The sequence below is a fragment of the Python bivittatus genome, unplaced genomic scaffold, assembly GCF_059951505.1.
Source record: "Python bivittatus isolate LINGU-HERP-01145 unplaced genomic scaffold, Pbiv_v1 ctg000350_np1212, whole genome shotgun sequence".
NCBI classification, from domain to species: Eukaryota; Metazoa; Chordata; class Lepidosauria; order Squamata; family Pythonidae; genus Python; species Python bivittatus.
In genome coordinates, this window is record NW_028277074.1 from 35,808,053 (window position 1) to 35,831,370 (window position 23,318).

Here is a 23,318-nt window from a genome sequence, read left to right on the forward strand (position 1 = left end):
GCACAGTGAGGATTAGTCCCTTTTATAATAACATTGTGACTACATTACTTCAGTATTAGTCAAAAGAAATCTAAACCATGGTCTAAAAATATATATTCACAAGTTATTAACATTTGATGGACCATTGAATTTGTGTTCAAGTTTCTTGCTGTGAATTCTGGATAGAAACTGTTTTCTTACTGATTGTTATGGCAGACATTAACCCATGATTTTACGTGGCTTCCATTTCTCTATTCCGTTGGCTTTTTAAAAACAATTTTTTGAAAAACCCTGTAAGTTCTGAAATTGCTAAAAGTAAACTTAACAGTAAAACTTTGTTGTTTATTTTTCTGTGCTTTTTAATCTTTTTTTACTCCAAACCCTAGCCTTATTCTCCTTTAATAATTGCTAAGAACCACAGGAATCGCAATCCAGTATACTGTATTTAAAAAGCATCAGTTGGGAAGGCTGACTTTTCACTAAGCAACTAATGTTAAAACCTGGGCGCTCACAAAATCTTTTGCCTGAGGATTTATTGAATCCATTTTCAAAAATTAGCCTTTGAAACATTAAAGTCTTGTTTGTTTTTCAGAATTCATACCCCAGGCTTTTGGAATGCCTTTATCACAAGTAATAGCCAATGATCGGGCATACAAACTGAAGCAAGATATTCATAGAGAAGAGCAGAGAGATGTTTCAGAATTTGTAACATCACTTTTACCTTTTGGGAGTAAAAGACAGAACAAAGAACTTTCAAGCAGTAATTCATCTCTTAGTTCCACCTCAGAAACACCAAATGAATCTACTTCACCCAATACACCAGAACCAGCCCCACGGGCACGGAGAAGGGTAAGTTCCTATTCATTGCTTAATAGTTACTGCAAGTATTTGAGACCTTCCTAGCTGTTGATTTGCTTACTGAAGCTGGAGTCTCTGATTTGTTAGTCTATAGTTAAATTAAAGACAGCCCTGATAAAATGATAGAAATTATGGTTTTAATGGTCATCTGTCTTTCCCAGCTGTTCGTGGGAGAGAACAAAATGGACACAAATCTCTTGCCAGCACCTCAGGGGACATAAGGATTCTTTGGAAACTTTCCTTTTCCCCAGTCAGTTTCCAGTTGGTCTTTCAAATTAGTAAAAAACAAACTCATCTCTCTGTTGTGCACTCGCTCTCTCTCTCTCTCTCTCAAACACACGCATGCACACACATTTCCCCACCTCATCTCAGTTTCAAATATGTTTATAGTAAAAAGATGGTTTACGTAGTTACAAGATTAATGTTCAGTCATTTAAAAACATTGGAAGCTGCCATATACTGAAGCAGTCACTGATGCATCTATTCTAGTATTGTCAACAAATAGGATCTTTCCAGAATTTGTTCATACTGGAATTTTTCCAGTCCTTCCTGTGACTTTTTCTTATTTGCAATGCATGTGCTATATCAGTGAATTCCAATATTCATATTGCATATTAAAAATTACTGATTCTATCCTAAAGGAATCTAAACATTCTTGTGAATTATCTGATAATCTTACCATCTTTTGAGTAAAGAGTGTTATTGTTTTAGTACTGGGAATCTGTTGGCACTAGTAATTTGAATTTTGGATTTTTTTTCCTAATGACTTTGTGTGTGTGTGTTATTTGTTATTTTAAAAAAGCAAAGTTTATTGCTTTAATCTACAGTTTCATCTTTCATTCTGCAACACAGGTAGTCCTCTATTTATGATGGCAATTGGGACTGGAATTTCATCACTAAGCAATGCTGTCATAAAGTTCTACGTCACATGACAGCATTGCTTAGCAACGCCAATCCCAGCATTCCCATTGCCATTGTTAACCAAATCCCACCAGTCGTTAAGTGAGGACCCACCCAATCCAAGCCATTCCCGGCTTGGTCCCTCCCAGCCCCAAACCTCGGTTCTTCCAAGGTAAGGGACTGCCTCGCCTTCAACTTCCCCCAACCGCCTATTCCTCTGCCCTTTTGGTCCTTTTTCGGGGTGAGTCCAAACTTCAAATTATTAGAGCCAACAGATTCCCAGTACTAAAACACACTCTTTACTCAAAAGATGATAAGGTTATCAGGTACTTCACGAGAATGTTTAGGTTCCTTTAGGATAGAATCGGTAATTTTAAATATGCAATTTGAGTATTGGAATTCACTGATACAGCACATGTGTTGCAAAGAAGAAAAATCACAGGATGGACTGGAAAAACTCCAAAAGCTGTAGCCGCCCCAGGAAGCCACAGCCACCCCTGGAAACCAGAGTCCGGTGCAAAGCCTCAGCCACTCTAGCCCAGCAGCATGGCATTAAGCCCCAGCCCCAGCCACCCTCGCCACCCTGCAGTCTACCGCCCCAACTGACCTTCACCATCTTCTTGCTCCTGCTGCTGATGAGGCGTGACCGGCCTGGCTCTTCAGGAGGCAGCTGCTGGCCACGCGAAGCCTCCTTTTCCAGGTCTTGTGAGGAAACTGTTGGCCATGCAAGGCCTTCTTCTCCAGGTCTCATGAGGAACCTGCTGCTCATGACCTCAGGAAGAAAGCCTTGCATGGCCAGTAGCTGCCTCACGAAGGGCCAGGCTGGGCAGGCTTGATCAGCAGAAGAAGCAAGAACATTGAGAAGGTCAGCTGGGGCTGCAGAGCGCAGGGCGGCAGGGGCCATGGAGTATGGGGAGCTAAAAGGGCAGAGATGGAGAGATAGGCGGGTGGGGGAAGTTGAAGTGCCCTGTGGTCATAAGTGCAGGCAGGCTGCCAAGCACCCAAATTTTGATTTTTTGCAACCACCATAACTTGAGGGACTGGCGTAAATTCCATTCATTCAGCACCACCATAACTTCAGTCACTGAACAAATGATTGTAATTTGAGAACTACTTGTAGTACAATTTTTTAAGCATGGATGGCAAAAGTACTGCTGAATACTGTAGCGAAGGAGTTTTTGCATAATTTCTTGTGATAATTGAGGGATGTAATAACTATAGGTCTAGCTCATATGGCTTTGAACTTGTAGAGATATGTATTTTAGGACCCATGTTCCCTTTAATAACACTCTATAAGAAATATTGCTCAGTTAGTTCCTTTTATAGATAGAGAGCTGCTTCATACTATATGTTATACTTTGTACCTCAGAAATCTTTCTGAATAAAAGTAAAGCTTCATTGTTTGATATATCAACTATATATACAGTGGTACCTCTACTTACGAACGCCCCTACTTATGAAATTTTTGAGATATGACCAGCTCTGGCCCCAAAAATTTACCTCTACTTACGAACTCACCTCTACTTACGAACTGGATCCGCACCCATTTTCCCTGCTGCCACGCAGTTGCAGCTTCCTGTGGGCGAGATCACGGTAGCAAGGACACATTCGGTGAGGCTTATGGTGTGTTTTGTGGCGTTTGGAAGGTTTTTTTGGCGTTTGGAAGGTTTTTGAGGTTTAAAAATAAAATGTATATGTTTCAGAACTATTTAGCCGTATTTACATTGAACCTTATGGGGGAAATTTACCTCGGGGTGCGACCAAATTCAGAGGGCGGATTAGCCGTATTTACATTGAACCTTATGGGGAAATTTGCCTCGTGGTGCGACCAAATTCGGAGGGCAGAACGGATTAACCGTATTTACATTGAACCTTATGGGAAACGTTACCTCAACTTGAGACCAACTCGAGTTGGAACCAGAGTCACGGAACGGATTAAGTTCGTAACTAGAGGTACCACTGTACTTTTTAATTGCTGATCTATGATGGATATGAAGAGCCAAAAACCGTCTACCATATAACATTACTGTTACTTTTGTTCAAATTAGCAAAGATGTATAATCCATCAACTACAGTATCCTTCTGGGCAATTGATGAGGGTAAAGGAATGGTGGCACTGTTTTGCAGTGGTTCCTCTCTTTCCTGAGAAGGCAATTCCAGGCAGTGTATGTGGAGGCAGAACAGCTGTGCCTGTGGTTGCTCCAGTGTGGGGTGCTGTGTGCTGTTTAATATCTGCATGAAGCCACTCGAGGGAAGTTTGGTTGCAGTATCATCAGTATGCTCATCGTGCACAGTTGTACATTGCCATCAAAAACCAGACTAGGGATGTTGTTGAAGTCCTGAACTAGTATCTAGAACAGCGTTTGTCAACCTTAGCAACTTGATATGTGGATTTCAAGTCCTAGAATTCCCCAGCCACACATCATAAGGTTGTTGAGGTTGAGAAACAGTGCTCTAGAGGCTGGATCAAAACAAAGGCAAATCCCTGAAAGATTGAAATGATATTTGTTGATGATCAAACTGGATGTTTTTGGACTGGGATGACCTGACAACAGTCATTCATGCCCTCATCACCTTGCAGATAGATCATTGCAATACATTCTACATGTGGTTGCCTTTGAAAATGACTTGGAAGTTATAGTTGATCCAAAATGCAATGGTCCTTCTGCTAATTGGTGGTAGGAGAATTACAAGTGTGCACACGTGCTAAGATCACTGCAGTGTTTACACTGCACTGTTTCCAGTTTGCAGTTTCCAGTGCAAGTCCTCATCTATGAAGCTCTGTATGGCTCAGCTCCTCATACTTATAGGATCTTCTCCATGGCAGTTTAAATGATATCCAGTTAATAGGACCTAACAATTAATTAAAATTAAATAAAGTAACTTTTATTCTACTCATAGAAACAATGAACAAGTGTTGAGTGGAAGTTTGATGTCAAATTTTGTCACCATAATATGACTTGCAGAAGTTGAAAATATGCCCAAATCAGTTGTTCCCCAATGGCAAACCTCTCCATTTTGTCAGTAAATACTGAACAAAATTTGAAGGATTTCTCGTCGAAACAGTTGTCTCACCTGTTGTGTACCTCAAATTGCTTCAGGATGCACATATTGATTGCCTAATTCTCTATTGTTCACCTTATTTTCATTTCTGTTTACACAAGAGTCAGATTTTTCCGCCCACCTCAGAGGAATCCTCTTGGGGCCTATATTCCATTACAGGTTATGATCAGAGCAGTGTTGGCAGAAACAGAGATATAAACTTGTTTCATATAGGCAACATATTTATACACCCACTGATACATTTCTCATTAATTGTGCATTGAATAATAGCAGTTAGGATTCACTGGCAGATGCAATCTCACTTATAAACTCCAGTAATTGGGTAAAGAGAAAAAGAGATTATTCTTCAAGAGTAGAAATGCGCAGGTTTAAAGTACAACCCTTAACACATATTTTTAATAGATTATTTTAATGTTTATAGTTGTTTTTAATCTGTATTTTAAACTTTTTATACATTGTTTCTAAAATTTTGTTATTTGCCTTAATTACTTGTCAAAGTAGAAATTAATAATGATAGTTAATACCTAGTAGAGCTTACTAATAAAGAATTTACAGTAGTGGTTAGGCAAGAAGCTGTTTCCAGACAAAGTTGTATAGAAAAGTGGTTATTACCTTTGGAGAGATGCTGCTGTTCTTTCTCCATCTTCTTCAGCAAAATGTTTGTAGTTTGCCATATCTGCCCAGCAGCAGTCTTCACATTGCTGTGTATGGCAGCAATTGCCTCCATTTTGACTTGGGATGGGAACAAAGTGAATGAACTGGACCAACTGATGAATGGGAGCAGACCAAACAACTATAGCCTCAGAACTACCTCAGCTTGGACAGGCATGGAACAGGTAGCATCTAACATGGCTAGTAGAATCATGGCATTTGTCTTGAGCTACCCACTGACAACTATAATGATCATTCACCACTTAGAGGAGAACTTAAAATAGATTTCTGCCCCAGTTAATACCTTCTGTTATAGGTTAACCTTTTTTTTTTCCATGATGGATTAAAGAAGAGAAGTGTCTTCCTTCCATCTTTACCAAATGTGTGTGTTTGTTGTAGGGTGCAATGTCAGTGGATTCTATTACTGATCTTGATGATAGTCAGTCTCGATTACTAGAAGCTCTACAGTTATCCTTACCTGCTGAAGCTCAGAACAAGAAAGAAAAATCCAGGGACAAAAAACTAAGCCTCAATCCTATTTACAGGCAAGTTCCTCGGCTTGTAGATAGCTGCTGCCAGCATTTAGAAAAACATGGTAAGTATATTTTATCTCAGATGTGCAAACAGCTTATAGCACTGTACAAAGATTTGATTTGGAGTTTGAAAGCAATTTGATTGAATCCCCCAAACTAAATCAGCTTTCCAAATTGGGATGAATATAATCAGATGCCACCGGAAAACTGGAATTGACTCAAAGCATTGAATCAGATTGGTGAATTGAATATACGAGTCTGAGAGCACTAAAAATTGTATGGATTCTTTTTCATACAAGTTTGTTGGTTCAAAGTGTGGCTTTTCTTCCCTGAAATAAGGGCTGTGAACCTAGTCAAAGTAGTAATAATTGAGAAAGCCAGTTTCTACTTCAGCTGTGGAATTGGAGAATACTCATGGGTATTTTTTTCTTCTATAGAAGTTAAGAGGGACAGTTTTAAAAAATAGAGGAAATGATGAATGCCACAACATTTTTGTCAAAATCACAGTCTACCACTGTTACCTGATGTGGGGAGATATATTAGGAGACAGGTGAGGGTCTCAAATTGTTGGACTTCATTTGGTCCTGAAACTTAGCTGCAATAAGTCTTAGATTCTAAAATAATTTCATGCAAGCGTTTGAGACTTTGATATGGGATATTAGTAGTTTTAATGTGGGTTAGCACATTTTGCTCAAATTCAAAGGAAAATCATAGTGCTGATGTTCAGCAGTTTGTTGAGTTTCGGTAGTGTAATGCTGGAGGGCCTCTGGAAGCTACATGCAGCCTGAAAGCCAAGGTTAAATATTTCACAACCATACTTGTCCTCATCCCTTCTACTCATCTGGTAAAAAATAAAGCCTGAGCTGGTGCAGTATCCAAGAGCTATGTCTGTGTACTTTTCAATCTAGAAATACAACATTTTTATTGCACAAGTGCGTTGAGGCCTAGGCATCTTTTTATAAATTTGTTATGCAACTTTGTATGGGCAACATTGGTCTTATGCTTCCCTCTAGTGTCACTTTGGAACATTATCCTGTATTTAAAAAAACCAAAAAACTATAGTGGTGCATAGAAGTAGGTTTTATTGAACGCACTTATTCCTAAATTGTATGCATATTTTGGAATGCTGTCTTCTGGCAGATAGGGTAGTGCTATTAGGAATAAGAAACAGAAATAAGATATTATAAAAGTTATATACAGCATAATGTTCTAAAAATGTTATATATTTATATGCCAATGTATATGTAATGATAATGATAATAACATAATAATGTATATGCCATTTTACAGGTCTCCAGACAGTAGGCATATTCCGAGTGGGGAGCTCAAAAAAAAGGGTAAGACAGGTGAGTTTTTATCATACCTCATGAAACTCACTGTTTTGTATTGGTCAGTGTCATCTTTCATTATAGTCCTTCTTTAAATATATAGTAGTAATATATCCAGGAAAATGTCAATATCTTATTTTTTAAAAAATATGTGTTTTTTAGAACTGGGATCTTTCATCTATTTTTTATTTCCAGTAAAATTTGCTGTCTATTTTTAAAATAGTTTTCAATTCTTATCTGGTAACTAAATGGTGTAAGTAATATAAGGATCTGAATATCAGTTATGTATTATGTTAAAGTTGCAATTAAATTCTCTTTTCCAAAATTCTCTTTTGTTTCCATATCAGTTTCAATGGTGGTTTCCTATATATTTAAAAGAAACAGCCTGTCCTGATAATCCTTTGAACTAGGGTGGATTGCTCTACTTTCTGTTTCTGTGAAATGTTTGATTAGATTCCTTTTAATATGACAACTGTCACACTAAAATATTTCAAAGAAAGACATTCCATACATTAAATACGTCATGAAATAATGAAAGCAATTTATAATATTCATATTATTAGTATTAAACATCTAAATACAAATTGCCATTGCTATTTCTTCTTCGTAACGGATGATCATGTAAACCACAAGTCTTCAGATATTTTGGATTCCTGCAGCCATTATGGCCAATGACCAGGAATGTGGGTATTGTAGCCCTCCCCATATTATAAACTTTAAATTATCAGGAAAAGAGCTAAAATCAGAAGGACCACAGAATAATTATAAGAGGCACAGATAGATTAATAATGTACTGAATCATGAATTAAATTAAAGCAATAAAACCATAATAATTATTATTATTGCAGTATTTTGTAGTTATTGATTTTCTGCTGTAAAGTAGGGTTTACTCAGAAGTGAATACGAAATATAAAAACATAATAACAAAAATGTTGCATCCCAGTTAGATCTAGACATGTAATAGAGTGGCAGAATTCATCTAATATATCAATTTGGAAGAATAATCTTTACTGCTATTTTCTTTTAGTAATTGACTACCTTTGGAATAGTTGAGATTTTGACATTTTCTCTGGTCAAAGAAGGTTCAAGGTCTCTGTATGCTACAAATTTTAATTCTGAAAGAAGTCCTTTTCTACAGCAAATAAGATCATTATGATTATTTGTTCCATATACAGTATACTGTATATATATCTTTAGAAAAATGCATAAGCCGGACTTGGGAAAGGTTCTGGCTGAAAGCTAAAACTATAATGCCATCACTTTTTTTTTTAAGTGTAATATAATCATGTAAACTTTTGACAAGACTTTTTTCCTCCTGCACTGATTCTTCTAGTTACGTGAAGAGTTTGACCGTGGTGTAGATGTAATATTGGACGAAGAACAAAGCGTTCATGATGTAGCAGCTTTATTAAAGGAATTCCTTCGTGACATGCCTGACCCACTCCTGACTAGAGAGCTTTACACTCCTTTTATCAACACACTCTGTGAGCACGGTCTTCTCTTTTATATATATATATTTAAAAATATGAATTATAATATTTTATAAATATAAATAAATATGGATTAGGGATAAAATCGTACTTGAAATGGTTGATTCTGATAATCATCTCCATAACTTCTTGTAATGATTTAATGTATAGAATGCTGAAAAGGATTAGGCAACTTAAAGAAGTCCACGTCTTGAACTATGGGTCATGCATACCTTGCTTGTGATAATATCATATGCAATTCAACTGAGCCAGCACTTCTATCAAAATGTTATTTATGGTAGGGGGTTTTTTACACACATCCAAATATAATAATAACTGGATGTTCTAAACCTTCTAATTCTTTGGACATTACACAGCTGTACCTGATCATTAAGATACCTGAAAATATTAAAATGTGTAGAACACTGAATTAGCTGATAATAGTGTTACACAAAGTTTAGTAATTAATAAGAACACTTTTTAAAAAATATTTTCTCTGTTAGTAATGGAACCCCATGAACAACTGAGCACTCTACAACTTCTAATTTATCTTCTACCTCCCTGCAACTGTGATACCTTACATCGACTCCTCCAGTTCCTTGCTACTGTAGCTAGCCATGCAGAAGACAGAAGAGGTCAAGACAGCCAGGAGGTAAGGTCGTTTCACTGATTTTTACTGAGAAATTAGCAGTGCAGTTCCCTGTATTAGGTCTGCCCACCTGTAATGCAGTTTTGTTCAGCACTGTGATAAGGAAAGAAGAAACCATGATATGAAACAGTCTTTGTACTATTTCTGAACAAGCCATGATAATTTAGATTTAAATCAGGGTGTATTTGGTTTATAAATCCTCACTTGTTTTAATTACTTAGCTATGTTTGTTTCATATTCTGTCATTCATACAACAGGATTATTCCTGCATTCAGAAACTTCTAGAATGTACAGGTTTCTTGGGAGGAGTGCCATCCTTCAAATACCACACAAAACTTTGTGTGGCTGCTCCTGATTCCCCTCAGTGGAATGCTCTTTTTTATGGCACAGAGTGACTTAGAAAATGCAGAATCGTAACCAGTTTAGCTAAGCAAAACTATCTATACAAAGAGCTAGGAATCCATTTCCATTTAAATAGTACACCATTTCTTTTCTTTTCATTTCTTTTTAGATCCCTGGGAACAAAATGACATCACTCAACCTAGCTACTATATTTGGACCTAATCTGTTGCACAAGCAGAAGACAACAGACAAAGAATTCACTGTTCAAAGTACAGCACGTGCTGAGGAAAGTAGTGCAATTATTGCTGTGGTACAGAAGATGATAGAAAACTATGAAATGCTCTTTATGGTAGGTGAAGCCTTCCTTCTTTTTCATTTTCACATTAATAGAAGTTTCAGTGGTATAATGGCTTTAAATGTTTAGTTTAGTTTTTATTTTTAGAACTTAGGCACTATGTAGTAGTGTCTTTTTAACACTTGAAAATATTCTCTGATGAGAGAATGACTGTCCAGTGAATAAATAAAATAGGACCATAATATACAGAAATTATCATTTGCATGGTGAACTAGTGGCAGCATAATGGACTGAGACTGTTGGTAAAAGAAGACCCTTACCTACTTTGCCATGTGGCAGCACAGCTCTTAAAATTTAAACCAAAAAAGTAAGTACATATGAATTTATTTCTTTATACCTATTTCTTCAGAGACCTCCTTTGATAAGGCTAATTGTATGATTATTTGTGTACAACAATTATTCGTTGCTGATAAATATAACATAAAATTACAGAACAGTAGCTCAGTTATTAGAAAATGGCTGCATAATTCCCATAATCACCTCATGAATATTTTGGAATAACCAAAAGTAATAACTTCTAAGTAAGGAATAACAGACCTTACTTAGAAATAAGGTCTGTTGCTAATAATGGACAAATATACAGTACTGTGCAAAAGTTTTAGGCAGGTGTGAAAAAATGCTATAAAATAAGAATGCTCTCAAAAAAATATATTGTAATTGTTTATGTTTATCAATTTACAAAATGCAAAGTGAGCAAACAGAAGAGAAATCCAAATCAAATCAATATTTGGTGTAACCACCCTTTGCCTTCAAAACAGCATCAATTCTTCTAGGTACACTTGCACACAGTTTTTGAAGGAACTCAGCAGCTAGGTTGTTCCAAGCATCTTGGAGAACCACATATCTCCTGTGGATGTAGGCTGCCTCAAATCCTTCGGTCTCTTCATGTAATCCCAGACAGACTCAATGATGTTGAGATCAAGGCTCTGTGGGGGCCAAACCATCACTTCCAGGACTCCTTGTTCTTCTTTACACTGAAGATAGTTCTGAATGACATTGGCTGTATGTTTGGGGTCGTTGTCCTGCTGCAGAATAAATTTGGGACCAATCACACGCCTCCCCGATGGTATTGCATGATGGATAAGTATCTGCCTGTATTTCTCAGCATTGAGGACACCATTGATCCTGACCAAATCTCCAACTCCATTTGCAGAAATGCAGCCCCAAACATGCAAGGGACCTCCACCATGCTTCACTGTTGCCTGCAGACACTCATTATTGTACTGCTCTCCAGCCCTTCGGCAAACGAAATGCCTCCTACTACAGCCAAATATTTCAAATTTGGACTCATCAGTCCAGAGCACCTGCTGCCATTTTTCTATACCCCAGTTCCTATGTTTTCGTGCATAGTTGAGTCGCTTAGCCTCGTTTCCACATCGGAGGTATGGCTTTTTGGCTGCAGTTCTTCCATGAAGACCACTTCTGGCGAGACTTCTCCGGACAGTAGATGGGTGTACCTGGGTCCCACTGGTTTCCACCAGTTCTGTGCTGATGGCCCTGCTGGACATCTTCTGATGTCAAAGGGAAGGAAGCATGATGTGTCTTCCATCTGCATTAAGTTTCCTTGGCCAACCACTGCATCTACAGTCCTCAGCATTGCCCATTTCTTTGTGCTTCTTCAGAACAGCACATCTTGAAACCCCAGTCTGCTTTGAAATTTTTGCCTGGGAGAGACCTTGCTGATGCAGTCTTACTACCTTGTGTCTTGTTGCTGTTCTCAGCCTTCCCAGGGTGTATGACCTGTGACATGAAACTGTCTTCCACAACCTCACCTTAGTAGCAGAATTTGGCTGTTCCTCTCCCAGTTTTAAGCCTCCTACACAGCTGTTTCTGTTTCAGTTAATGACTGTGTTTCAACCTACACATGAAATCGATGATCTTTAGCACCTGCTTGGGCTACTTATTTTACAACTGTGGACAATTTATCAAGGTAATGTAGGGCTAGATGTGGAATGTTTTATGGAATGGAATTTGTGCTGTTCTGCCTTCAGGTTTATTTATGTGTACTAAATGGAAAAAAAAGACAATGGAAAATATATTTAAAGAAAGATGAAGTGTTTTGTATGTTATTGAACTGGAACTGGATTGCTTTACATTTGTTTAATATATTAATTCATGGCTAAAAATAGAGGTATATGATTTTGCTATTCATTTTCTGATGTTTCATTAATGTATAGGTCCCAGCAGACCTTCAAAATGAAGTTCTAATTAGTTTGCTTGAGACTGATCCAGATGTTGTAGACTATTTGCTGAGAAGGAAAGCTTCCCAGTCATCGTGAGTAGTTTGTTAACTTTCCCTTTATTTGCTTCCATTGGGGAACCATTTATCATGATTGTCCAAAGGCTTCTTATTTCAGAACCCCTGAGATGTTGATTTAAATAGCAGGTTTGAACAATGTTAATCATTATGAAGTTAAATTATCAACCTCTTTTATAACTTAAATGTTAGTGATCATAACCCTGATAACTTTAGAAAAACCCTTTAATTATTTTTTATATGCAACAGCTTAATTTGCAAGGATATTTTAATAAAGTTAACTTGAGTTAAATTTCAGAGATTGTCCAAGGCCTCCAGCCACTATATCTTGGGAGAAAATTGGAAATACCTAGTTAGCTCCATTTGCACTAAAGCCTGGATTCATGACATAATGTCAAAGGTGCAAATGTGTCTGCAATTAGAACTTTCTGGGCCAATGGCACACCTAAGGTTCGCATTTTAATGAGATTTTAAGTAAAATGTTAAACAGGAAGTTAGCATGCTGCTAAGTATTGAACTCAAATGTTTATTTCTAGAAATGCTTCTGGATCCCATACAGAGCAAAGAGGCATTTTAATCACTAAAAATGATAGCAGGACTGCAGGCCCGTGGTTTGTTGCAGGTTTGTCACCTGCTTAGAAAAGACACCAACTCAAACTGAGGCAATAGCATGCATCCTGGAAAGCTGTGTGAAGTCACAAGGAAGAACCTTAACAGCGTGACTTTCAGTCAGTATTTTGGATTTGCCCTGCCCATCATGGCATGCCGTTTGTGAAAGTCCTGCTCACATGCTTTTGCAATCCAGAATGTACCCAGAGATTCCCAACCTTTGGGTACCATTCTGAATTAACTTTATTTTAAGCTCTGCTTTTCCACCTTGTATAGCTATGACGCAGGTGAGGGCATAGAAATTCCAGTGGATACACAGGTCTTCTCTATCTTTGCTCTAAAATGTCTCTAAAATTAGATTCCTGTTGAAGTGAATCCACTTCATACAAAAATTATCTGCAGGTATTGCTTATTTTAAGAAGGTTCACTAATGCAATTTATATAATTAGCCTTACCAAATTGGGCAACTCAAGCAGACATGAACATAATAGTAGCTTTGGAATCTTATTCTAGCAACTGATAATTAAGAGTTATTATCATCTGATACTAGAGATAGCAGTCATTCCTTATTTTCCATGTTCAGCTTTGCCTTAGTCCTGACAAATATGTGCACCATTTGTATCATAGCTGGTTTGTATGCAGATTATCTTTTCTTCTGCTTTGGAAATGAAGGATGGTGCATTCCTTCCTTAAGCCCTGATTCTTTACTTATTTTTAAGTCAGTTAAACCTCCTAAGAGGAAGCATTCTTTTTCAACATTTTCCAAGAAATCATTGGGAACAGTTTGTTGTAATTCACAGTTGATAGGACCAGTGATTGTGCTATGTGTTTCAACAAGAGTATTAAATATGTTTGAGAATGACAAATCATCACTTTAGTTTTGTTCTCCTCTTAGATGCATAATTAATATTGAAGTGCCCAGGAATCATTTTTATATGTTTTGATACTAGCATGTTTCCAGATGTAACTGCGAAGTCATGGGAAAGAATTTGGCTAGAAGATTAAAGGGACAATTTGTTCAACATGAAAAGAATGTCATACTCATAGGACACGTCTTGTTTCTGTGTCAGTTTGGAGAGATGGCTACATATTCACATGGTTATTTTTCCTGATAAGTTGAACCAAAAAGGAAAAAGTGAGATACACATCTTTTGGGACCATCTTAATATTCTTGATAATGGATTTCAAATCTTGACATGAAAAACTTTGTAACTCTGCATGAGAAGTGAGCACATGTCCAACAGTGGGAGTAATTGGTTGTGTAGCAAAATGTGTGAGAAAAACTTCAGTTGCTACTTGTAAAATGGGCATAGTGACTTCCTACATGGACTTTTCTCTTGATTAAAACACTTTCTTGCATCTACTTTTGCTAATAGCCTCACCATTTTTCCTTTTCTCTTAACTGGAAGACTGCCTGCTCAGTCACGATGAAATACTACAACATTATATAACACTGCTTACTAATAACACTACAGTGATGACAATCTATTTCTGGACTCTTCTTATCCTTTCTAATACGGCTGGATTTCTCAGGATGAAATTCATCTCTAACTACATACTAACCTTAAACTAAACCACCATTTGCAACTGAAATCAAGGTTCTTGCTGTGAAGGATTTCTTGTTAAATCCTAAATAGAACATGGAATGGCCATTTTAAATTCTTAATCAGGGAGTATCTTTTGAGAAAAAAACTAGAATGTTCAACTTTTATTCAAGGTAAGGTACTTAACATAATTTGAAAGATTTTTTAAAGTTTTATTTTATTAAAAGCAGTATTTAAGTGGAGTGTCCTTTGTTCTATGCTCATTGTTCGTTGTGGTTACCTTTTTTCATGCACTAACGTACAAAATGCTTCCTGTATTACACTTAGAGTTACAACATATTATTAAAGCTTTCTTTTTTTTAATTCGAATATCTGTTGATCTCTGCTTTTTGTCTTGGACATAATTTAGTAGTATTTTCACCAAATTGTGTTGAATCCCATCCTATAATTGTTTGTTAATAAGGCAGTTACTTTCTATAATCTCTAGTTTTATTCTAACCACATATCATTGAAATATACTGTTCTTTACGTGGGCTAAATTTCATTAACTCCTGTTTATGTTTCATTTTATCAGAAGCCCTGAAATGCTTCAGTCTGGAGGTTCATTCTCCCTAGAAGGCAGACATTCATCCATGGACTCAAACAGAACTTCAAGTGGTGATATATCACCCTATGACAACAACTCTCCAGTGCTGTCTGAACGATCTGTTTTGGCAATGCAGGAAGATATGTCCCTCGCTTCTGATAATTTATTTAAAGCACCAGAACAACACACATTAGTCAGCCGTTTTCAACCAAAATCAAAAGAGAATTCCTTTGGATCATGGTTTGGGAAAGGTATGATCAGATGTACCATGACTAAGTGAACATTCATTGGTTCTAATGTCATTGGGAATACATCTCCTTTAATTTGTTCCCTTAATTCTTTTTATTACAAACCTTGTTTTTGTTACTGAATTGATTTCCTTGACGGAATGGAGTCAGACAGTTACTATTGGACAGATACAATTTATCCATTAAAATTACAGTTCCTAACAGCAAACTTCTAATTTTAATTTAAAGGTCATCTGAGAAAACATTCTTTGAAAAGTTTTGGTATTTTTTAACTATCCAAACAATATCTGCATCCAGTTGAAAAAGATCTTTATACAGAATGCCCTTCAATTGTATTTAAATCTTCACAAAGACAGTAATTTATAAGTGCAGAGTTAACACATCAATTCAGAAACCTGCGAATGGGAAATACATTTAGTGGACTCTTAAACTAGAATTATAATGGCATAATTATGCCTCTGTGGTTAAGTCATAGTTTCATTGTTCTATCATATGAACATCTTAATATTTAACCTGATAAAATCTATGGATTATGGAACCTGTTGAATTTCTGTCAAGACATAAATGAAATATTGGGGAATCTGTATGCATTGTAAGGAATATATGCCATAAATTCATTATGGATATTTCTTCAAGTGTTTGGGGATCTGTATCTGTTGAAAAACTCCAAATACATCCCTCTGCAGCTCTATTGACTTCAAAATCCAAGGCACAATGTCAATGCATCAAGTTTCCAATACATAAAGCCATTATAATATTTAAGATCTGTCAGAGTTATCATAACTTGCTATAGTACAGAAGTGAAATGTTTAAAAAATGAAATCAGTTCTAATTCTTTGCAAGTGTTTTGAATGATAGACCTCATACTTTTTCTTGAATCTTGTATTTTGTCTTTGAATTTTTGACAATTACATCTCTCATTATTCTACTGAGGAATGTTTGGGCCAGAAACTATCACAGAATGAAAAATTCTGTGAACCTAAAAAAAATGATTTTAGTTGGAAGGGAGTTCCCTGTACAACATTTCATGCTGCTTTTCATCCAGGACTTTCACTGAGTCATGGCATGGGGATCTATTGCCCTTATGGTAAATAAATCCATTGAGTTAGCAATAGCTCTTGATGTCAAGCTAATTTTTTTTTTAGATCCTAGCTGTTGTTTCTGATCTATAGTTATGACCCCATAACATTTTAGCTTGGTATCAAGCTACACTTGGCTGCCCTGCTGTACATCAATCTTCTTATGGCCAAATTGCAGTCTTATTGTATGCAGATGATGTAGTGCTTCTGTCACAAATATCAGTTGGACTGAAATGAGCTCTGCATACCCTTATTGTTCTCAGAAAGCACTTGAGATTAGCTATACTAAGATCTTTATTTCTGCAAAGTAACCCAGGGTCCCTAACCTGGAAACGGAACTAGTCAAAATCTTTAAATATTTGGGCATGTTTTTTATAACTCGGCCAAATACAGGTCATACCAAAATTATATAATTCAAAATGCACTAAAATTAGTGGAAGCAATACAAACCTTCTGCTTCACCAGATGGTCACAGCATATCCTAGCAGTGTTAAAAGCTGTATCTGGTTAAGGCACACTTTTGTTGCAACTTTTGTTGGTTGCTCAGTTGGGACCATACAGTTTCTTTGTCCCTCTGGAAAGATTCAGTTTAAATTCTTAGGGGCTATATTGCAAATGATCCCATGTGTACCTAATGTGGTACTAAGCAGGGAGGCAAGCAAGTAGAAATGGTTGCATGGATTTGTATTAGTTCCAATAGAAGAGAATATATGTAGCTCAGGATTGAACTGTGGAGACCTTGGTGCTCTCTGAGCTTGGTTGTTTGCTTGCAGATGTTTCATTATCCAATTAGGTAACATCTTCAGTGCTAGAAGGAAGTGGGGTTTGCTCCCTGTTTTTATATAGTAGCTTCCCCTGCCAGGGTTGGTGGGGGTATGGTTTTCTCCTTGGTAGTTCCCTGATGAAGGTATAGTTTTTGCTTGATTGTTTGTCTGGTGTTAATCAATCTCTGCCTCACTACCTACTTTCAGTAGATAGACAAATATACCAACCAGTCAGAGGAACACCCATGGAATCATCACTCTCAGGACTCATAGCAGAAACCGTAATGCAGCGTCTAGAAACTATAGTACTTCTTTCTGATCTATGTGTTAAATGTTAAGATCATTTACATTCATATTCCTTCTAATCCAATAGATGTTTCAGAGGACTATTTCGACATCTGGGGCACCTGGCATTCAACACTGAAAAGTGGTTCCAAAGGCATGGGAATGACAGGTATACATTTTCTTTCTGTTTTTATGTGTTGAATAATCATGATTTGAATATTCATATAATAGTACTATTTCATTACGGTATTGTACTAGAAGAAGATTGCTAAATCTCTTTCTCTAAAAGTCATCCATTTTGTATAGCACATGGTTCAGGGAACTGTAGTTTACAGAAGTTTATACCATATTAACTATTTTTTCTGTTTGAGTATCACAGGAGTTTGCACAACAAGCTGGTTTTCTGCAAACTGACAGATATTATATTCAAATCAAGGCACAACTATCTGTAGAATATTTTGTGCTATAGAACAGGGGTATCTGTATTGAAACATTGTGTTTGTATGTGTGAATAATAATTAATAGTTCTAGATATCATTCCCAAGCCTGATGAATGATCCTAATGCCTATGTCATTCTAAATTATTTAAAAAAAAAAGTGTGCTTTGCTTTTTTATTGATTGTTCTCTATGGTTCTTTAGGGTCATATGGAGACATCTATGAGAGCAGCTCGTTGCGGCCAGGGCAGTGTTCCCTTTCTCAAGGGAACCTGTCGTTGTCTTCACCTCAGTGGCAGGAAACCAATACAGAGCTAGATAATGGAAAACCGGTCATCCGGAGGAGTCAGACAACAGCTGCCCTTCCTGAATGTCACTCGCATCCCCCTCTGTCTCGAGTGTGCAGCACCCCACAAATTGAAGTAGGTAGAAGGAATTCCAGCCAGTCTAATTCAAAACAGCATTCACCTGTGAGAAATACAGAGAACTTTATGGAGCATGACTTAGATGCAACTTGGCTGCATGCCGCATTTAAGCCATTGTCCCTAAGGCAAGCTGAAGTAATTCGAAAAGACAGACCACCACCTCCTTATCCTGAAACAGCAAAACAAAGTAGCATATCATCCCTCCAGCCAACTGTGTCTTCTACAGGATATCCATTGTGGAAGCTTCAGAAGACAGACTCCTTATTTGGGGCCCAGGGAATGAGGATAATGACTCAGGTGCCTGAACAACCTGTCCTGCACGAGGAGCAACAGAACAAAATTGAAAGAAAGTACTCCGCTCCAGACAGTGAGCACAACAGTAAAAAACAGTCAGAGACAGACTGGCATGACTGGCAAAGCAATCGATGGCAAATTTGGGAGATATTATCACCTGATAATTCAGATGCACTTCCTGAAACATTAGTATGAGTGGAGAAATCAGCAGGTCCCTCTGTCTTTTCCAACTAGGGAAAACTGGTAATGGTGGACTGGATTTATATTGAATTATTTTTTTAAAAAACTGTGTTTACTTTATGGAGGATTTTAAAATTAAATTTATTAAAATAATTTTAATAGAACTGTAAAATTCAGTAACACATTTTTCTGGTTTTGTAGTCATCGCAAGAAGGAAATGTGAGATGGCAATTTCGGCCCAAACTACTCTGTAAAATATAAGCTCTGTATACAATAAAAATAACACACTTGATGTTGCTAAGATATATTTATGTATCTGCAGCTCAAATGACTGTATATTATGCAGATGTTTTGTGTATGATAGCATTGTGTTTATATGCAGAAAACAAATAATCTTGAATGCTTTTTTTGAAAAAAAATATTTTAATCATGCACTACTAGTATTAATATACGATATATTGACATCCTCTTGGAAATGCACAAACTGGTTTCTGTGCTTTTAACTAATCTGTTTGCAGAAGACGTATATTTTCACTGACAAATAAGAAACAATGTGGAATGAGAACATTAAAAGCCATATATTTTATAGTAAAGAAGTTAAAGAGTATCTAACATGTTATTTGCTTGCAAGGAAAATTTAAGAACTATATATTTTTGACTCTTTTAGAAAGCAGTTCCAGTCACCCCTTCATAAGTATGGCCATGCTGACACCATATACAAAAAGTTCCCAAAGATTCTTCTACCCATTCCATATTAGGGTTGTTTAAGTTGTGGGGTGGGTGGGGAAGTGCAGGAGGGGGTGTTTATAAAGTATTGTTAAGATTGTTCATTTGACAAACCCTTTTGAATTTTCTATATTTCTGCATAAATATGAACTAAAACATGATCTGCTCTCCACACAAGTCCTAAAACTAGATAAAGAGAACCCAATTAAATAAATGAGTCAAATACATTATTCTTGTTTGTTTGTTTATTTATTTATTGAAGAAAATATCCAACATACGTATTTGTGTGTGGCAAAGCTATATGAACCTTTGCTTTCAGTAACTGATGTGCCCCCCTTGGGGAGAAATAACTGCAACTAACATTTCCGATAACTGTGAATCAATCCTGCCCATTGGCTTGAAGGAATTTTACCCCATTCCTCCGTACAGAACAGCTTCAGCTAAGGATGTTGGTGGGCTTCCTTGCATGAACAGCTCATTTCAGATCCACAACTCTTCTATAGGATTAAGGTCAGGAATTTGACTTAGCCATTCCAAACTTTAACTTTTTCTTCTTTAACCATTCTTTGGTTGTACAACTTGTGTGTTTTGGGTCATCATCTTGCTGCATAACCTCCTTTCTCCTAAACTTCAGTTCATGGACAACATCCTTAAATTTTCCTGAAGAATTTGCAGTACAGTTCAGAATTCATAGTTCCATCAATGATGGCAAGCTGTCTTGATCCAGAGGCAACAAAGGAGGCCCAAACCATGATACTGCCACCACATTTCACAGATGGGATAAGTTTCTTATGCTGGAATGCAGTATTTGCCAAACACTGCTTTTCATTCAAGCCAAAAAGTTCTATTTTGGTCTCAGCCATCCACAAAACATTCCATAGCCTTCTGGCTTATACATGTAGTCTTTCGTAAACTGTAGATGTGTAGCAGTGGGTGTTTGTTTTTGCAGAGTAGTGGCTTTCTCCTTGCCATGTGCACAATTGTTCAATGTTCTCCTGATGGTGGACTCATGAATACTGATATTCACCAAGAGAGCCCTTTAGTTCCTTAGATGTCACCCTGGAGTTCTTTGAGACCTCCCAGAGTATTACATGCCTTGGGCTTGTTCGTTGACCACTCCTGAAAAGGGTAGCAATGGTGTTGAATTGCTTCCATTTACACACAATCTGCCTGACTGTGGACTGGTGGAGTCCAGAATCCGGAAATAGTTTTGTAACCTTTTTTGGCCTGCTAAGCATCAACAACTGTTTTTCAAAGGTCCTCGGAAATGTCCTTTGTTGGAGCCATGACGCCTTTCACATACCTGTGTTGTGAAGATCAGCCTTTGATAGTGAATACCCTGAATTCTGTTCTTTAAATAAGGCAGGACCTCCCACACACATACCTGATTATCATCCCATTGATTGAAACACCTAAGTCTAATTTCCCCTTCAAATGAACTAATAATCCTAAAGGTTCACATACTTTTGGCACATACAGATATGTAGCTTTTGATCATTCTCAATAAATAAAAGAACAAGTATAATGTCTTTGACTCATTTGTGTTCTCTTATCTAGTTTTAGGACTTGCGTGGAAAACAATGTTTTAGGTCATATTTATGCAGAAATATTGAAATTCAAAAGGGTTCACAAACTTCTAAGCACCACTGTACTATATGTATTTATATGTATACGTGAGACCTGGAATCCAAATCAATAATTAAAATAATTTCCTTTTTTAACCAACACAGTTTTCAGTATTCATAATTCATAAAATATTGACAGAATTCCACAGGATGATTCCAGTGCAATGTTGTATTTGTTAAATGTTGATATTCTGTGCTTTTAAAGGTTTTTTTTTTATCACTCAACATGGGAGAGGTCTACCTATTACATTCTTCAATTATAAAGATGCTTGCCTTAAATTTCAATGGAATTTTATCTAGTGGTGTTTTTTAAGTTATATCTTGTGCAATAGAATAAAAGTCTACCATAAAATTTTGTTTCTATTTATTGAATCAAACATTGTGTGCATATAATCTATCAGTAAACAGTAGTACATAATTGTTAAAGGGATAAGATAGATGAAAGTTTTCACTTAAGGGGCCATTTCAGTGGGAACACCATGTATAGGTGTTTCCATGTGAATGCTAGACTAAATAACTGATATGCTTCTTTCTATTTACTAAGTGGGTATGAGGTGACCCCTTTGGGCTCTTGCATTCTGCTTCAGAAACAATAAAGTTACAAATAAACTAAAGATATAGAATGATGAAGAGGTCCTTGATGCATCATCACTCCTGGGAATTTGCAATATCAGCATCAAACAAGTAATTTAAGTATCCAGGAATTCTGTTTCAAGCCTCAATGTCCTGGTCCAGCCAACTCAGATCTGTATCCCTGTAAACTCAATTAATGCTATTCTACAACTCCATACCAGCAATAGAAATAGCCATGGCATGGATGCAATTAAAATCTTAAGAGCTAAGGTTGGGAGTTAACTGTTCTGTGACGTGCAAATCTGCAGCTATTACAATGTGACTCTGAATAATCTGTCCAGTCAACAGATTCTAAGCTACTATTTTGCATGCCCAGATGTGTCTGCAAATTCTTTACTCAAAACTAGAAACAGGCCTGACGTCATTAGAAGCCTGAATCTGTTCCTGACATTTGAGATACTGGCTCACAGTAGTCTTTTGGAACCCTTTAGTTTCTTTGGCTGGTAAAATAATTTTATTCCATTATGGCTAAGTGAAATAAAATCCAATTTATGACTCTCGATTTTCCATACAATATCTATCTTGGATATGAGAAGGCTCTGTCAGAAATAAAACAGCAGATCGCAGGTAGTCCTCGCTTAGTGGCATCTCATTCAACGACCTAACTTACAATGGCACTGAAAAAGATTTACAACCAGTCCTCAAATTGCAGCTGTTGCAGCATCCCCAGAGTCACATGATCGTGATTTGGGCACTTGGCAATTAGGGTGTGTTTACGACAGTCACAGCATCCCACGGTCACATGATAGACATTTGCAACCTTCACAGCTGGCTTCCAACAAGCAAGTCAATGGGGAAGCCAGCAGGAAGTCGCAAGTTGGGGTCATGTGACGTGCTTAACAACCACAACTGGAACTGATATTGTAAGTGGGGCACAATCATGTTATGTTTCACTTTATGAATGCACTGCTTAGTGATGGAGTTGCTGGTCCCAATTGCAGTTGATAAGCGAGGACTACATGTTTTGACCTAGATTTACAAAAGGATCTCAGCTATGTTCCAAACATTCTACAGTGCGGGAATGCAAGGGAAGCTGTTCACAGCAGCCAAATATTTCAAAAAATTTTTGCCTGACAAGAGTTTCTTTCTTTCAGGTGTTCTGGAAGGTGGATTCAACAGCCTGCCTAGATGAGATTATTTATATTTACATCCTTTAGAAAAAAAAAAAATTAATATTGGCTGCAGAAGTTCGGCTCTTATTTTCATCTTTATAAATGTTTACTGCTTTAATTTCAGAGTTAGAATTAAGAGCCCAAGAATGTTTTTTCAGAGTATCTCACTTAAAATAGATTGTTAAGAGAGGCTCTGATTTTTTTTTTTCTTTTAATGACTTCCTGCTATACTAGAGATGGTTGTACAGCAGCATTGAGTCTAAGGGTCCTATAGCCCAGATGGATTGCGTTCACTGAGAAACGTTGTAATAGATGTACCCTTAAGGTCTATGTGCACGTGTTTCAGGTTGTGATTAAAACTATGCTGTGTTTTATGTTATTTAATGGA

The 23,318-nt window shown here is 37.0% G+C and overlaps 1 protein-coding gene across 3 annotated transcripts in view; it reads left to right on the top strand.

The window, feature by feature from the left end:
• ARHGAP6 (Rho GTPase activating protein 6) overlaps positions 1-21,553 on the top strand; it is a 220,955-nt gene extending 199,402 nt beyond the window's left edge. For all 3 annotated transcript variants that reach the window (XM_025167793.2, XM_015888382.3, XM_088144934.1), the window contains exons 4-13: positions 572-828; positions 5,851-6,046; positions 7,275-7,330; positions 8,646-8,796; positions 9,285-9,433; positions 9,942-10,121; positions 12,305-12,402; positions 15,112-15,374; positions 17,588-17,668; positions 18,140-21,553. In XM_025167793.2, the coding sequence (XP_025023561.2) occupies positions 572-828; positions 5,851-6,046; positions 7,275-7,330; positions 8,646-8,796; positions 9,285-9,433; positions 9,942-10,121; positions 12,305-12,402; positions 15,112-15,374; positions 17,588-17,668; positions 18,140-18,849 (2,141 nt within the window). In that variant the 3' untranslated portion in view covers positions 18,850-21,553. The remainder of the gene's footprint in view (positions 1-571; positions 829-5,850; positions 6,047-7,274; positions 7,331-8,645; positions 8,797-9,284; positions 9,434-9,941; positions 10,122-12,304; positions 12,403-15,111; positions 15,375-17,587; positions 17,669-18,139) is intronic.
• The last annotated feature ends 1,765 nt before the right edge of the window (positions 21,554-23,318 follow it).